Source organism: Ambystoma mexicanum, chromosome 13 (genome assembly GCF_040938575.1).
Source record: "Ambystoma mexicanum isolate Mex_15411 chromosome 13, UKY_AmexF1_1, whole genome shotgun sequence".
NCBI classification, from domain to species: Eukaryota; Metazoa; Chordata; class Amphibia; order Caudata; family Ambystomatidae; genus Ambystoma; species Ambystoma mexicanum.
The window spans coordinates 694905160-694923908 of record NC_090938.1 but is presented as its reverse complement, the minus strand read 5'-3'; the positions used below and the strand labels follow the sequence as shown (position 1 = coordinate 694923908).

Genomic DNA, 18749 nt, shown 5'->3' with positions numbered 1-18749 from the left:
GATCAGTTACCTTCGACTACCAAGGGACACCTACCAGGGATGGTGCAGAGTGAGAACACCACACAAATGGCCCCTTCGCCTCCCAAGCCTGATTTGGATAAACTGATAGTAACCATAGTTCAGACGTTGCTAGCAAATAACAGAAAAGTAATACATTGTTCAGTGTTGTTGAAGTTGTTTAAGATGGTTCCTTCACTGCGCATTCTTAACTCTGATGACTTGCGTTTTGTCCAACCGTTGAGGTTGAAATGTGAGGGTATGACGAAAAATCCACTGTTCATTACCATCTACTGCATTTTTGATACAGGCCCAGGCTGATTCATTGGAATTTTTAGGGTACAAGTTGGACACCCCTGAACGATAGTTCCAAAACCTGCGAACATTGCAAATCATGTACTAAGTTAACAGAGACCGTATCGTACAACCAGTTAAGGAAAATTGACCTCCAAGTTTTAATAACACTCAGGGTTGGATATGGTTAAAGATTGTAATTGAACTTTTAGTATACTTTCATGGAACACGCGGGGTCACTCATATGTTGTATTGGATAATGGCTCATCTGACTTTCTTGTAAACTGTAATATTTTATTATTACACAAAACATGGTTGTGTGATGCGTTTTACCTAGATGGCTATATGATACACCAGGATCCTGCAAAGAAGGGACCTGTAGGACGCCCTTCAGGGGGGCTGTTGATAGGGGTTAGGCAAGATCTGCCTTCTGCACTGATTAAACCCTTGGATGCAGGGGGAAATGGTCTGGCTGTGGAAGTAAGTTAAATTCAGGAGTGTATCCCAATTTGATTGCTAATTGTATGTAGATAGGACCCGCCTGGTGTGGACAAAAGAGGGGCCATTTTTGACTAGATTTATAAGCTAATTGTTTCTTGGGTGGTCGATTAAGATTCAGACAGGTTCCTCGTGGGAGGCGACTTTAATGCATGATTCAGAGAATCTTCTTTGAAAATGACATTTTCGAATATATTAAAGAAAACAATCTGTCTCTGAAAGAATCGAATATCGAGGGTCGTGAGTGGCTCCATTTTTTTGTTTTGTTGTTGTAACAGATTGGGGACACATGCCCTTAAATGGTCGCCTTCATAATGATCTCCCTGGCAAGTTGACCTGGAATATGGGCAAGAAACGAGGTATTATTGATTATATTTGTGGAAATGGTCCTCTTCTAGAGTGAGTTGTGTCGTTAAGGGTCGTTCCAACGCAGTACAGTGATCACTCCCTCATGGTATTGGGCCTCATCACAATTTGGCGGTAGCCCTTAAATGCGGTGGTAACGGGGTTACCGCCGCGTATAAGGGTCCGGCCAATCATGAGTATGGTGTGTTTACCCCCAGCTTAGAGCTGGGGGTAAAGATGCCGGAAAAATGCTGATTTTCGATGCAATTACTGCACAGTAATGCCGCCAGTGGTAATTGCGCTGAAGATTCCCCATTGGGTCCAATTGACCCAATGGGGATCGGGGAATAACGCTTACTGCCCAACCTGCGATCCGACGGTAATACTGCCGGAGGGGTAGGCGGTAATGCAAATAAAGTTGGGCGGTATCTCAGCTGGGATACCACCAAACTCATGATGAGGCCCATTGTATCTACAAAATATTGGGGGGTATCTAGGGAAAGGGCCTCTGGGGATCTCGAGGTAAACCAAGTTGGAAACCGCATTTGTTGGACTGTTGGCAATATTAAAAAGGAATTTATAGAATTGGATGGTATGGTAGTAGACGTCCTAAATTACTTGACCAGGTTTAATGCTGAAAATATTGAAGCATGGATTATGGTGGGGGTCAAAAAGGGTAAGCCATTATCCATGATTATGAAATAAAGGGATATCCTATTTGATATGGAGGTACAGCTGACCAAGCGTACGTTTTGCAGAGAGGTGCAGCACGTGTCTGAATTTAGACCATGGCCCCCTTAGGTAATATTAAGAAGGCCAGAAAAACTTACAGTAACTGGTATAAAAGGCGAAAGGCAGCAGGTATATCATCTAAATGGCAGGAGCTTCTTAATGTAATGCTGAGTCGAAATCCAAGAACTATGTGGAGTACCTTGTCATTGGCTAAGAATCCTAAACATTTGAAAAAGCACATAAACCCAATCCAGGAAAACACCTGCCGGGACTATATTGAAGCAAACATGTTCAGTTATGAAAACCTAAGGGGATGTAAAAAGGCTTCCGTGGGTGGTGGATTTCAATATAAGGATGATAATTGACATTATTGGAAAGGCAAAAAACTCTGGGGCGCCTGGCCTGATTGGCTTGGCCATGTCGGTCCTAAAAGCCAACCCAGAAAATTGGACGTTATGATGTTTCTTATTTGAAAGGGTATGCCAGCATGTGGTGATAGCAAATTCTTGGACTCGATCTATACCAGTCCCTATTTTTAAAGCCGGGGACTGGTCACTATCTGAGAATTATCGGTTACTATCTCTACTTGATTCTACAGGAAAGGTGGTTTCCACCTGTGTCTTGAGACATCTGCAATCATGGGTAGATGTTAATAAATTATTACACCCTCCACAAACGGGTTTCCGGGCAGGGGCTAATAAGAATCTAAATATCTGAATTTTGGTTAAACTGATCTCCAATGCAAATAGAAAGTAGAATCCATCATTGTATCTATCCTACTTGGAATTTAAGTCCGCATTTGACTTGGTAAATAGAGACCGACTGTGGGCAAAAATGACAAAATGGGGATGCCCTCCTTGGCTTTTACAAGTAGTTATATCCCTGCCTAAGAACACAACAGCAAAAATATGTCTAGGAAACGGGAGTCTCCTATCAGGGGAAATTAATATAAATAGAGGGGTTATAGGGCTGCGTGATGGCCCCTCTTCTTTTCAATTTATATTTGGTGCTTAGAGGTTGTCGCTAAGTGGCCACCTAGATTAAATCTGGAAAAGATTACAGCACTACTCTATGTGGATGATCATTATTTAGCCTTACAGTTGCTGGAATCAAAGGATTATTTGGTTAATTGGAGTGTTATGCCAAGGAAAATTTAGTTGGTTATTAATCTGGAGAAAACTAACATCATGCTGGCTTCTACTAGGAAAATTAATAGATCAGCCATGGAAACCCCGTTGGGTCTAATTCAATATACCTCTTCATACAAATATCTTGGTTTGGCGTTGATGCATTCGGCAAGTTATGAAAACATTATGAAGATCAAAACAGAGAAGGTGAGACAGTTAACATTTCTCATAAAGAGATTTGCTAGAGAAAGGGCCAGTTTTTCTATGTACGGGATTCTTATGTTGTATAAACAGTTTTGTCCCTCCATACTGTATGGTGTGGAAGCTTTGCCAATGATGAATTTGGATTGGCTAAACCGTATCGGGGCCATTTTGGCATAGTATGCTGGGGTTGCCGCAGTCAACCCCGATGGAGTACTTGCGGTTGGAGCCTGGCCTCTTGTCCATAAAGGCAATGATACTAAGACGAAGAGGTGAACTGTTTCTCCAAATTAAAACTATTAGTAAGGAAAATTGGCTGGCTGGGATGGTCTCGTATAGATCTGTTGTGTCACAGAAGAAGGATAAATATTTGCAAATGATAATGAAAATGTTCCACTCTGTAAATGGGCTACCTGCTTTTAGTAAAAAACGCACTATGTGGTGTTGAAGAGAGTCTTTGCAAAGAAGATAGAACAGTGGGACTGGATTTGTAATTTTGAACATCAGGAGGACTCAGAAAACCGCTCCCGCCGCAATAACATATGCCTGAGAGGGATCCCCACATCCATCCCGGAGGTGGACCTGGAGCGTTTCGTGAGCAACCTCTTCCGCTTCATCCTAACCCTACCGGAAACGTCTACCCCCCACCCCCTGGTGCTTGACAGGGTCCACAGAACTATACTTGGATCCAACTCCTCAGCCCCGCCAGACGTCCTTGCAAAACTACACTATTTCAAAGTCAAGGAAGAATCGTGCTGGAGGCCAGAAGCTCCCCGCGAATACTGTTCAAAGATGCCTCCATCTCCGTATACCAAGATCTTGCCTCCGTCACACTTCTGAAAAGGAAAGCACTGAAACCAATCACGTAATGGCTGAGGGAGAAGGGTGTATCGTACCACTGGGGCTTCCCCCACATACCTGATCTTCTCCTGGAACGGAAGTGTCCGCCATATATGCAGTGCACGAGGCGGAAAGACTGCTGCACCCGGACGCAGGGGAAAGAACCAACGAGGACACACCCTCAGAACAGGAAGACTCGCAGGACTCTAACCGGTCCTGGTCCCGAGTTGAGAGGCGACGTCAGAGAATCGGGGGGCCCCTCACTCAAAAGCAAACGCCCGAGCAACGATGGCTAAGGTGGGGTGGTACCGGTGCTCCGGACCCCCGGATCCAACAAGCATCACCCGAAGAACCAGACGCCAGCCATAACCGCTTGCCATGCATCGAACCCTCGAAGCAAGACAACACTCCAATCTTACACTCAGCTTTCATTGCCACGTAGCAGAGGCCTAAGTGTCGCGTCTTCAGAAGGTTGCGTTGGCCCAGCCGAAGTCCCCGTTGGTCGAAGGGTGGCCCAGTTGACCATGTTTTGTTTTAGTAGGGGGGCAAGAGGGGTGGATACTGAAAGTGGTGCAAACTACCAATACAGGGCCCAACCCAACCTACAGCCACCCACACAGGCTGGTGGAAAGTGGAGCACAACAGCACCCATCATCCGCAACCCGATCATTCCGAAATGGGGTCACCCATAAAAAATCTAACCATGATCACCTGGAATGTCCAGGGCCTAAACTCCCCTAGGAAACAGAAGTCTGTGGCACACCGCCTGGCCCAACTGGAGGCAGATATTGTCTGCCTATGGGAAACCCATCTTCTGGCCTCGGATGAGCAACGAGTCAAATACCAAAGATTCCCTAAAAGATACTTTGCATCCTCTGGACAGAAGAGAGGAGGCGTTGCGGTCCTGCTCAGCCAATCAGCGGTTCTGTCAAAGGTCACAGTCAAGCAGGACCCAGAGGGAAGGTTCCTGCTGATCAAGGGCCTCCTGGTTGAACTCCCAATAACCATCATAGCGATGTATTGCCCAAACGATGCCCAGGAGCTCTTCCTACGTAGGATTCTCCCAGTGATAACGTCCTCCGCCGAAGGCAAACTGCTGAACGGAGGCGACTTCAACCTCACCCCGGACCCAACCATCGACAAAACCCTACCTCCCACCGGAACGAACTTCTCGAAGGCACGCTCGCGGAATTCCTGAGAGAGACGGAAACGATTGACGCCTGGAGGCTGGCGAATGATAAAGCCTGTGACTACACCTTCTTCTCACATGTCCACAGGGCTCTCTCCAGAATAGACCTCCTACTCGTTTCAAGTGTGCTGTTCCCCTACATTGTGGACATCCACATAAGCCTAGGGGTAATCTCTGACCATGCCCCAGTTATAGCACAGTTCCAGACAGAGGGCCTACCAGCACTGCGACAAAGGGCCTGGAAGATACAGGACTATCTTCTTGCGGACATAGCAGACCGCCAGGAACTGTCAGACGCTCTAATCGACTATTTCACAGAGAATGTGGGCAAGGGACCCACGGAGGCTATGGTGTGGGAAGCCAGGAAGCCAGTGATTCGAGGTGTCGCCATGAACTGCTCAGCGGCACACAGGCGCAGACACCAGCTTAGATTAGAGGAACTGGAAACAGAGGTGACATAAAAGAAGCAAACCACAAAAAAACGCCAATCGACAAGGTCATGGAATGAGCTACACAAAGCTAAAGTAGTTCTGGAAATGCACCTGGCAGACCGAATAGCCCGAGCTTTAACATATACGAAGCAGTATTACTATTTGAACAGCAACAAAGCCAACTGCCTGCTCGTGCACAAGCTCAAGAAAGTACACACCAGACACAACATTGCAGTCCTACGGGACGAAGATGTTATACCTCGTTGCTCTGACCCCGTAAAGTTGACCATCATGACCGAGCACCATAGGAACGTGATGTCAGGGAGGCCTACAGAAGCGATGGCACACGCCACTTACCTGCGAACGGTCCCAAGACTGCCCCGCCATCTGCAGATCGGCACCCTGGAAGATCCTATATCTCCAGAGGAGGTGTCGGAAGTGATCCGCTCAATGAAGAATACTGCACCTGGCCCAGACGGACTGCTTGCACCATTCTACATGAATTATAATCATATCCTGGCCCCCCCACCTGGCCTCACTCATCAACACTTTCCTGGAACCAGGCTCCACCACCCCCTCCATGGAGGAATCGGTCACGGTTCTGATCCCGAAACCCGGAGCAAACCCAGAACTCTGCTCATCATACCACCACATCGCCCTGATGAATATGGATTCCAAAATCTTCTCTAAGCTATTAGCACGCAGACTCGCCGAACTCCTCCTGGATCTCATCCACCCACACCAAACGGGTTTCATCCCCGGCCGCAACACCTGGGACAACATCAGATGCACCCTAAACATCATCGAGACGGCCAACAGAACTGGAGGGGAACTAGTGGTGGTCTCGCTCGACTCACATAAGGCGTTCGACATGCTGGACTGGGGTTATATGAGCGAGACACTGCAACACTACGTGGTAGGCCCGAAATTCCTGAAATGGACGATGTCAAACTACCAGCACCCTACCACAAACCTGAGAATCAACGGTGCCATGTCCCCCAGAATCGAGATCACCAGAGGCACTCGCCAAGGATGCCCCCTGTTGCCTCTCATCTTTGCCCTGTCAATGGAGCCGTTCACCTCCAGGATCTGACAGCCCCGTAATGCAGGGACTTAAGCTCAAGAACGACACCTATAAAGCAGCCCTATATGCCGACGACGTGCTGCTGACACGATCGCATCCAGGCACATCCCTAGCAGCGCTATGGGAAGGGCTGAACCGCTTCAAATCAGCCTCCGGGTTCTCGATCAAAATCACGAAGTCCATCGCACTGGGCATCAACATTCCGAAAGCAACGCTGCACTCCCTGTCGGCCAGTTACCCGATCCCATGGGCCAGATCCCACCTAAACTAAACTTCCTGCCCCTGCTGTAGGACCTACAGTCGGACATGTCCCGCTGGCAAGATCAAGAGATATCCTGGTTGGGAAGGATCACGGCACTTAAAATGAACTTGGTTCCCAGACTGCTCTACCACTGCCAGGCCCTCACAGTAGCAATTCCCAAAAAAGCCAAGCAGAAACTACAAGCAAATATGCTAAAATTCGTATGGGGGGGCAAGAAACCCGGGGTGACCAGTCTTGCTCAGGAGCCACGGGTCCGGTGGCCTGGGAGTCCCCGAGGTCGAAAGGTACTTCTTGGCCGCCCAGCTCTCGGCGGCATTTATGTGGCAACCGGGCACCGACAAACCCTGCTGGCTGAAGCGGGAGGAGGACTGGAGCCAATACTCACTTGAATCCCTCCCACACATCACATGGCCCAAGTATCCCTCAAACACCGGACCCCTCACGACCACTAGGAACACGGTAAACAGCTGGAAGCAGGCGGCCAGGAGGTGGAACTGCAGGAGCACGGTGGGCCCGCTCTCTCCGGTCTAGGAGAACCCGGACTTCACCCCAGGACAAGGGCAAAATGCCTTCTCCAAAGGGAAGGCGGGAGGCCTGAAGCACGTGGCGGACTTCTTTGAAGGGGACACCCTACTCACTTTCAAGGACTGCAAAAGGAAATTCCAGGTGCCGGAGGGCGAGAGGTTTCGCTACGCCCAACTCTGACATTGGCTGTCACACGACTCGATGAGGGCACATGGACACAGAGAACTTGCAGCACTGGAACGCACACTAGCGGCAACCCCGCCCAGGGGGAAGATCTCGACCCTGTACAGGCCGTTGGACAGGGCAGACCCTGAATCCAAGGAGCCCTACATGAAACGGTGGGAGAGGGATCTAGGCCGAGAACTAGACAGGGCCAGCTGGGAGCGCATTTGGACAAGAACCCACAAGACTTACAAATGTGTGACGAATAAAGAGGGAGCCATTAAGGTTTGCTATAGGTGGTACATGACACCGGAAATCCTACACAAATGCAACCCCACCATACCGCTGCACTGCTGGAGAGGCTGCACAAACACAGGAACACTGTTCCACCTCCTCTGGTCGTGCCCCGAAAGCGGAAAGGTTCTGGTGGGAGGTCTTGGAGCAGATCTGACATATCACAGGCCTATCGATCCCGTGGGATTGTCCTACTGGGAGATACGGGAGAAGGACAGTTCCCGATGACTTGTAATCTGGTGGATCTCTGCACACACCTACTGACTGCAGCCAAAATCTCAATCGCCAATCTATGGAAACTTCTGGAGGGCCCAGCGATCCCTGTGTGGTGGGTAAAGTGCTGGGATATTGCTGCAGCTGAAAAACTCACAGCCGTCTGCCTTGGCAACAAACAAGTTCTGCAGCACCTGGGACCCATTCTTAGACCTTGTGAAGAGATTTCCAGGAGTGGCCAGACAGCCACCATCTCTCCGTTGGCTGACAAAGATGGACTGTTAGACTAGTTGCCCCCTGATCTGTGAACGCGGCTGTCCAACCCATCGCGATCACTGAATTCGTGCCCTGTAACACTGACCCGAGACTGCAGCAACCCCTCTCCCGGGGTACCCCACCTCCCTTCCCCCCTTTTTTTTTTTTCTCCTACCCTTTTTCTCTTCCTGTTCTCGTTCACCTCAGTTGAGGTTATGTTGATTTTTGTCATGTTACACTTTTAGAGCATGTCATAAAGAATGATGAAGCTTTTGTTATTTAAAAATGCCAATAAAAAGTCATGTTGGAAAAAAAAAAGAAATGTCTGAAAAATTGATTTTTTTAAAGAATTTTTGAATTGATTGGGTATATTTTCAGTTTTGATATTTTAGGTGTAATTCTGTTTGAACTAAATAACATAATAAATACATTTAAAAAAAAACACCCACCACATCAACTTTGTCATCCGATCATGAGCTGGCAAGGATCTCCACTTGGTCTTTCCTAATTTAGCGCAGTTCATGCTTGGCTTTTGGCTTTTCCATGTGGGTCGTGTTGCCCTGCACACCTTGGCATAGTGGTTGAGCTTGCACTCCCGTCCTTCTGCCGAGCATTCAACCTTTTGCAACAGTTCCCAGCCATAGTAGATGCAGGGAGCCGTCTCCCTCTCTGCTTTCATGGAGGCTTTCGAGTGAGCACTTTGTGATTTGATGCAATCCACTGCTGTGTCAGGTCCTTTTTTGATTGCCACCCCACCAAGTGCAGATGTCATGTGTGACCCTTTAGACCTACGCAGCTCCAGTACGTTTTTGAGGGGTGTACCTAGCTCCTGCAGAATCATTCAGCCTCCTCGAAGTGCAGTTGTGGCCGATCTGTGCATGTACCTTCTCTTCAGGGTGTAAATCATTGATCAATTTGCCTGAAACTTCTTGGCCTTCCACATTACAGCCATTAGTAATCTATGTTCATCTGGGGGGGGGGGGAGTTGAAGTTAGAATTGAGGGCCTTCATCGTCCTCTTCCATATCCACATTTGGAGTATAACTCATGAAGCAGTAAGTAGAAAGGCAGTAGGGATAGTTCAAGGGGTGTAAAGGCAAATTCTCAGGTGCAGACATGATTAAGTGATTTTGTTTAATGCAAAGCTTAACATTTTTCTTTCTATGATTAATAAAAAAATAATTGAGAGCACAGATATAGTGAGACACTGCAAGCAGGGGAATTTGGCACACATTCCACAGTGCCACCTAGTAGCCATCGCTGGAAGTTCACCTCCAATTCTGAGCCACAACAGCAAGGCATTGTGGGTATACAAATTGGCTGAAATACAAACCATTTTCTCCAGGAAATTGTCTTTGTCTTTGTCTAAGAGGGCAGTGCTACTTATACATAGCTTGATCAACTCAGGACAGACATTTGCAAGGCTGCCAGGACAACTACATACCTGGTTTCATCCTTATTAGGGATCATCAGTCCAGCGATGGCTACTAGGTGGCGCTTTGGGTTGTGACTTGGCTCAAATGGACTTTCCTATTTTCAAATTTCAGGTGAGAGTTTTTTTCCAAACCTTTTTAAACCCACCATAACTTTCTTGGTGGTATGTGTGTGTGTAATCTGTCACCCATTAAATTAAGATGATGACAAATCAATATGACAAAATGCCTACATCGGTGCATATAGGGATGTGTATCCTACTGGCATTCTTTTGTTAGTATTGCCGTTATTGTTGAGATGTCCTTTTGAATCAATGGCAATTTTAGGATGAGGTTAACTGACAATGTTAGAGTTGTGTTTTGCATTTACTGTTCAGTATTAGTACTGTTGGCATCTCGCATGTATTTGGCTCTCAACTGAGCACTTAACCCACATGAACAATATCGATATATCGTATATCGCCATTCAGCCCAAACATTTCGAGATATTACTTTTGGTCCATATCGTCGAGCCCTAGAACGTAATGATCTGAATGTTGTCCCCTAAGTTGTTTTGTTAAGGTTGTGCTTCTTTCAGCTGTTCTGACGAAGGCTTTGTGTGTGACTTCAACTTTTGCATTGCTTCAGGTCTTTGTTTGTTTTACCCGTTCCAAACAGACGCTCTTTGTACTGCAAAATGAAGGTGGTGAATCTAAAGCAGGCCATCCTGCAGGCCTGGAAGGAACGATGGAGCGACTACCAGTGGGCCATAAACATGAAAAAGTTCTTTCCCAAGGGAGCCACGTGGGACATCCTGAACCTAGCAGGTGCGATGTGTGCTTTATGTATATGATGGGTTTTAGATAGCAAAAGGATGGATTCCAAGCAACTGATCACCCTGTGTACCACTTATGCACTTTATCTTCGCATTAAACAATGTTTCCATATTTAAACTGCAGTGGACAAGCTCAAATCTAGTTTGGGACAGAATGGGTTAGGCTTTCACTACAGTAGTTCCTGGTTGTGGTGTCATGCTAGTTGTGTATTGGCTGGGCTGGCCTGAACTGTGGTGAGGTGGCAGCAGGGTGGCCCAATGACCCTGGAAGGGAGTAACAGCTTTTTGGTGACTGCATGACGAACAGCAGACTGCACCACTGAGTATGAGGACTCTCACGGGTTTGAGGGAGCTTGGAAAATGGAAGAGATTCTGCTATAAGAGAAGGAATCAGAGGGGAGATGGCAGACCTATTTAAGGTGAGGAGTGGTTCAATCAGTTTCTCTGGACTAAAGGCTTCCTCCTTTGAAATATGTAACTCATACATTCCCTAGGTCGTAGGTAGGGGGACCTAAACATGTAATTACAGGACCCCAGATGTCATGTGGTTCCTAGAATAACGCAGAAGATCTCTTGAGAGGGTCAGTTTGTGTTTGGGCTTGGATGAGGCACCCAGTAAGGGCTTTGAAAACTTTATTGTAGGAAAAGAGCCCTGCCTGCATTATTTGGGCACTGTTCTCAAAAAAACGGTTCAGAATCACAGATGGGGATAAACAGATGTCTTACTCTGTGAGAGTATCTATTTTATATACAAAAAGAAATCCTATTTGTTATTCAAGTGTCACACCTTCACTCTTCCCACATTAAGTGGAACATTTCCAAAGATTATCACAAATTTTATTAATCATCAAATATCATATTTTCTTAAAAACAATCATAAAAATGATCACAGTACATAAAACACGTTACAAAGTGCTAAAACAACACAAGTAGAACCACCATTAGTGAATCGTAGTACAATACTTTTTCAAAGGATCAAACATGCGTAACCAACTAACATTTTTGATTCCATTGCCTTCCTACTTTCAGCTTGTTCCCTATTAATATATCAAAACCCGACTTGTACAAGTTTCTGTCCTTTTTAAACACCAATGTAGGACATTCTTCAGGGGAATGTGTCTTGTGTCGAACTTTAAAATCTTCTTTAGTTGGGAGAGTACCCTCCACTTCCTTGTATTGACTCTTGGACCTTTACTGGTTCTTGCTGCAGATTCCCAAATTTCTATTGGAATTCTCGCTCTTCTTCCTTTTTGAGTATGATTCAAATGGATATTCCCATCCACTTCCTTTGTCTCTTACTACCAAAAATTATTCTCTGTTTTCTGATCGGTGAATGTCACCTTTTGTCACTAGGTGATATATTAGTTTCCTCCAAATAGATTGGCTTTGAATTCTTTTTCTTTTCGAATTTGATTTTTGAAAGAACACATGTGGTCTGGAGCTGCCTCAAGTCGTCCCGGTCAGTAGTAAGATTTTGATATATTAATAGGGAACAAGCTGAAAGTAGGAAGGCAATGGAATCAAAAGTGTTAGTTGGTTACGCATGTTTGATCCTTTGAAAAAGTATTGTACTACGATTCACTAATGGTGGTTTTACTTGTGTTGTTTTAGCACTTTGCATTATTTGGGAGCATTGTGCCTGTAACCCGGTATCCTCCTGTGCCTCCAGTGTTAAGGCCCTAGCATAACATAATTAGAAAGGTTATCCGTGGCTAGTATGAGTCCCTTCTGTAATGTATGCCCCAAGTGTCCTGTGGGTACAGAGAACATTTTTTATAATCTGTTTGTTCCTCGGGCATCTGAGGTGTGACTTGGGATCATTATATATTTGCTGTCCATCCATACTGCTGACAGTCATGTTTAATTTCTGTAGTCATAAAAGATAAAGGAAATAGTTGCCCCACGGGTATCGTACTGTATGGGAAAATAAGTTGCCCCACAGGCTCTGACATTATTGGTGTTTTAGCAGTAAAGTCTGATCACCTTATCAGGCATTGTCTAGCTTTCCAGATTCCTAGTCATATTTATCTGGGGCCGAGTAAGTAGCACAAGAATGAGAAGACTGTAAAAACAAAAATGTGTATCGCTCCATTTATGTTTTCTGTCCTTATGGAGCACACATGATGTCCGCACATCTGATGACAATCCCTATTTATTACAAAGTCATTATTATTTATGTATACTGAAGGACCCTATATGATATATAGTTGCCAGCATTTTATTTCATAACTGTCTCAACCCCTGTAGAATCATCCTTTCTTTTACAAAATCCTACATCAGATAAATAAAACACTTGATGCACAATTAAAATGATTGTCTGCTCGTGAGAGAAAGTGTGAGCTGCCCCACAATGTAACAGGGACCTCTTGCCCTAGCAACAAGTGGAGAACAGGTGGAGGCATTTAAATGTGCTACTCATTAATATGTTTGCATGTTCTTTTTGTGTTATCTAGCCATGTAAAACAAAGATCTCTGGGATTAGCTATGTCTCCTGATGGTTGTATACGAATTGTTCGTATTACAACTGTTCGAATGACAATTGACCGAATTGTGAAGGTCAATTGTAACATATATGTGGGGGAAACCCCCCACCCAACCCAAACCCGCCCAAAACCCTATATATATATATATATATATATATATATATATATATATATATATATATATATATATATATGTGTATTCTGGTCAATTGTGAAAAGGTCAATTGTGACCCTTTAAATTCGGTCAATTGTTCATTCGAACAATTTGGGTAATACCCTCCTGATGCATGGCAGGTATCCCCACAACTGGTCAAAATAAACCTGCAGTAGAAGGTTGCTTTTTAAGGGAACACTTCGAAGGGCATGCAAAGGTGGGATACTGATGGTGGCGACAGGCTTGTAGTACAGGTTATGGAAGGAATGACGGATCTAGCCTTGATTTGTTGGTAAACGCAATGAGTTTCACACGATCAGGCCTTGCTAACTGCTTTGATTCCCTGTGTCTGCATCATATATTCCCTACCTTGCTGCACTCTTATATGAGATGAGGAGCAAAATGTGTTCTCACTTAAGACCCCGAAGGCAGAAAGTCATTAAGCAACTCTTCTCACATTTTTCCCGCAATTTGTCTTGTCAATGTTTGCCCTAAAACATGCAAACTCCGGATGTATTTCTTGTCGGAGTGCCTGTTTTGATTCAACAGACCAATAGGGAAGAACATTCTCTCCTGCATGAAACCAGACACAGGAACATTGTTAGTTTACATGAAAGGAGTCTTCCTAGAAAGCTGTTTGTTTGAGCTCCAAGTCTGAAATAACTTGAACAGCAAGTTGAAATCCCACAAAGGTCAATAATGTGCAATTGGAAGGGTGTGTCTTATAACCCTTAGAGAAATCCGCAAGGAAATTCTCCCGGGTTGGTGCACATTCCAAAGGGATTGACACGTGGAGATTGCATGAAATAAGCGGTATGGCATTGCATCGCATTTTGAGATCCAATACTGCATATTTGCTTTTTGTTTAAAGAATCCAGTCGCACAAACTGTGCCATGATTTGTAGAGGGGCATTCATTTAGTTAGCATGGCCTGCCTGGGCTTGGGTTGCACAGCTTGCAGGTGAGGCAGAGGCTCCCGGGCTGGGACCTTGCATTGATACAATGTCACTTTGAGCCCAGCCCGGGAGCCTCTGTCTCACCTGCAAGCCCAGGCAGGCCATGCTAACTAAATGAATGCTCCTCTACAAATCATGTCGCAGTTAGTGCAACAGGATTCTTTAAACAAAAAGCAAATATGCAGTATTGTATCCCAATGTGCCATGTCAGCCAAGCACATGCGCAGAAAAGTGGCCCGAGCAGCTTGAGTCATGGCCAACTCAGTTGCCCAGTCTTCTACACGGATGCTGAAGGATGAATAAATAGCTAACTTCAGTGCCATTGCCTACTAAGGTTAATTACATTTGCAGTGCCTTCTGTAAGCAGCTGCGCTGGATTATGGCTGCAGGCTGTATCATTAGCACAGGGGCTGTCTGCCTCCCGCACCGATAACACAGCCTGCAGGCATAAAGCTTAGTGTATGACCGCAGTGATTCACTGCCGTTATATGCTTCAAGGAACATTTAAAAAGCCTCACCAGGCTGTTTTACCAGTGCGGGAAGCACACTGCACCCGCACTGACAACACAGCCTCCAGGTAAAATGCCTCCTTAATGTCTTTGAAGCTCAGAACTGCAATTATTCGCTGTGGTCCAGCGCTTCAAAGAACATTTATACAGCCTGCAGGCAAAAGGCCTTAATGTTCAGGGACGATGTTGGGGTCTTTCAACTTTTTCAAATGAGAGTCTCGTGCATCACGGGGGGCCACCAACAACTGCCCCCATGCTGGCTGTCACACACTTATAATTGCATTGTATACTCTCCTGCCAGGGTTTCTTGTGTTTTCTTGTGGGCCTTTCTCTGCACGTCCAATCCTGATAATTAAACACATTGGGCCTCATTACAACCCTGGCGTTAAGGTGTTAACAGCGCCGTAAAAGGCTGCAGCGCCGTTAAACCCTTAATGCCAGATTCATACTTTAACGCCTGCTTTTTGCAGGCGTTAAAGTCCATCCCGCTAAGGGACCTTGGTGCTAATTACGGCACCTTAATTTACGGTGCCGTAATTAGTGCCTTCCCCATTCCCATAGAGCCCTATGGGCCAAAAATGGGAATAGGGAAGGGGCCATGGTGAAGGGGGATTTACCGCCCCGCCAACCTTGGAATGGGGCGGTAAATCCACCATCCACCATGGCGGAATCCGGCATGGACCATGGTGCTAACAGCACCATGGTCCATCGCCAGGGTTGTAATGAGGCCCATTAGCCGTTTCGGCTAATTCATTCTATTCATTGTATATTACCTTTTGTGAGTGGTTTGCTCACATTTCCAATCTTGGTAACTCACCATTATAGCCTTACTGGCTAATTCCCTCTGTCAATTATATAATGTTGTTTTAGGGTTTCTTATATGCATATGTGGCACATACTTGCAAACTTCAAAGACTCCTCTCTTTAGGAAATGCACTTTCACTTTCTCTTTTTCCGGTTTAGCAAACAGCTCTTTTGCCCTCTCTGTTCTGCTATGCTCAATTATTCTCATGCAGCGTGCTCGCTAATACGCTCCGGTGTTCCTTTGTCCCAGCGTGGACTCACTAGTTCTCCGTGGCGTTCCTTGTCCTTCTCGAAACTCACCCGTAGCCCTCTTAGTTTTATTTCTTCCTTACATTCGATGGCTTTCAACGTCCCTGCTTTCCCCGGCTCTAGCTGGGCTTCCCTGATTTGCACCGGTTTCATCCAGGTGTATTTCTGCTTCCTGTCACTGGCGAATGCTCAGGCGCCCTACACTGGCTTCCGGCGTTCCCACCGTGTGCAGTATTCTTCATGCAGGTTTCTGCTACTCAATGCCTGAGCCAGTTGGCTCCACCAGCCTCCTTTCAGCCCGTCTGATGCACAGAGGAGCAGCCCAATCGGGCCAGCCTGGTTTCTGTCGGTCATGATTTTAAGTGTCCTGGGCACAGGTGCGTGCTTTCAGCAACTAGAGCGCTCAGGGCTTCACTTGCTCTGCATTTCTCCACTCCTCTTCTTCGTCACAATGTTAAAGTATTTCTGGGAACAGTAGTCCCTTTTTGGTAACTTGCATAAAAACATTGCATGACTGTTCCTAATAGCTGTTGATGGTAAGCCAGTCATGGAGAATTGATATGTGGAGTAATAGCTGTGAGGAAGGCATGGCATCAAAGTAAGACGGACACAAGTGATCACGGTTCAAGGGTGTTTCAACTGTAAAGTGGGTGAGATAAGCGCTTAATCTAAACCTAAATCTAAGATGGGAGCAAGCTATGACCATCAAATAATAATACAGTCCAAGTGGAGTCTAGTCAAATAAACGGGACAAGGCAGGACTCTAAAGGACAGCACGCTCCTGGGCTTCTGTGGCACAAGCTTCCATTCCTTTTCTCAGTATCATGGCCTTCTGTGCCCAAGTCTCTTCTAATGCAAAGCCTCTTGCTTCAGAGGGCCTGATATGCCAAAACAACAAAATAAAAGTTCCTTCTGGTAATCTTTAAATTGGGTGAGTCCCTTTCACCCTTGGATCCCCCGCATCCGGGCTCCGATCTTTCTGTCGTCAGCCTCCCTTGGTCAGGTTTAGACCAACCACTCGCTGTGGACATCCCTCAGTCGGGTTCACACTTGTCATCACAATGCTCACGGCTGTTTTGAAACCATTCAGGATTCGCTTCCCTCGGCTTCCTTCTGTCCTCACTCCGTCGGGTTCACGTTGCCATTTTTAATGCAGTTCACAAAAAAGTTATTCTAGACCTCTTTGGTTCTACCTTTACACAAGTCTGGGTCTCAGCCCCCAGTCAGGATTTTTCTTAAGCCCCCAGTCAGGCTTCACATAGTTCTATCATCACTATGAAGTTGCAGGCATCCCTCAGTCGGGTTCACATTTGCCCCAGTAACACAATTCACTTGCTTAGCTGTTCTCTTCTTCTATAATATTCATAAGTCTTAATGTCTTTTTAAACAATCGCACAAGGTTCACATTAGGTCCCCCCGATCCGGGCTCAGAACTCCAAACCCTGTGCCATCTCAGTCATCTGCCTCCCTCAGTCGGGCTCAGAACAACCAGAGCGCTTGCCATTTTAAGCAGAGACTTCCGAAAGGCTATCTCGTCTCGCTGGGTCACTTTGTTAGCTTACGGGAAGCGCGGGCTTCATACCATCACAGTTCACACGGCTTTCCCCTCAGCCGGGCACAGACACCAGTTCCATAATAACAAAACTTCTGCAATGTGTCAAGGACTTTTGAGTGTACAAGGGATTTGGCTCGACCCCCCTGTATGAGCACCTTAACACCTTATACTGGCCTACCCGTTGGCCTCTTGGTACTTGAAGTTTCTTTTACTCTTAATGTTAAACACAGTGGCCCTCATTACGACCCTGGCGGAAAGTGACTGACCGGACCGCCACAGCGTAAATAGCGTTTCCGCCATTGCACGATGGAGCAAAGTGCGGCTCATTCCGACCCATCGGGCACGAGCACCACGCCATGGCGGAAGTGCAAAGTCCGCGATGGCGGAAATGACCCCAAAACGGCCCACACCGCCGCCGTACGGCGCCCTAGGTGCAATACCGCCACCCATCTTAGCGGACACCGCAGTGAGTGCCAACCGGAAAGTACGGTGACCGTAAATATACGGAAACGGAAGTAAAAGCATGGTCCCGGAACGGGAAACATCACGCCGTACACCTATAAAACCACAAAATCCACACAACCATTAAAAATACTACCCTGAGACACATCCCAACCCGTCATCCACCCTAGTGAAACCAAGAAAAATGGGAAAAGTAGCGAAGAAAGCGTGCGACCGCAAGCGGCAGGTCCACTTCTCCCGTGAGGAACTCACCGTACTCACAGAGACCCTCCAGAAGAATGCAGCCGCCGTCTTCTCCACGCAAATGACCAGGACGGCACTTGCGAACAAGAAGGCCATATGGGCCCTGGTGGCACAGCGGGTAAGTGCGGTGGGGACCGCACCCCGCAACCCACAGCAATGCAGAAAGCGATGGGACGACCTGCGGATACGCGTCCGTAGCATACTTTCTGCCAACCGCAACATTGCCACAGCCACCGGGGGAGGATCGGAATCACCCATCAAGTTGACCCCCTGGGAAGAAATCTGTGCCTCCACCATAGGAATGGAGAGCATAGAGGGAGTCGGAGGGATGGAGAAAGGAGTGCAGACATCCCAAGAATCAGGTAGGTGGCCCAAATAAAACAATGCCAAAACCACAATGTCCAATCATGTGAAGTACCACGTGCCCACATAGTGCAACAGTAACACATGTCCAGGAGAACGTCCACATACATAGGCCTGATAGCACACTTCAAAACTCACATCAAATACATAAATAATTAAAAATCCTAAAAACACCCTCTACACGTGCAGCAGGCACACCCTAACTGCAGGCTGCCAAACAACTGCACCCTCACTCCACACACAAATGAAACCACCTCCAAGGCCCCGACCCAAATC

The 18749-nt window shown here is 46.5% G+C and overlaps 1 protein-coding gene across 5 annotated transcripts in view; it reads left to right on the top strand.

Annotated features, from left to right (window-relative positions):
* Positions 1-18749, top strand: part of MED24 (mediator complex subunit 24) — a 598903-nt gene that overhangs the window by 18556 nt on the left and 561598 nt on the right. For 4 of the 5 annotated variants that reach the window (XM_069634774.1, XM_069634779.1, XM_069634777.1 and 1 more), the window contains exon 3: positions 10539-10687. In XM_069634774.1, coding sequence (XP_069490875.1) covers positions 10558-10687 — 130 coding nt within the window. In that variant the 5' untranslated portion in view covers positions 10539-10557. Of the gene's footprint in view, positions 1-10508; positions 10688-18749 lie in introns of all 5 variants that reach the window. The other variant, XM_069634775.1, reaches the window with a different exon arrangement.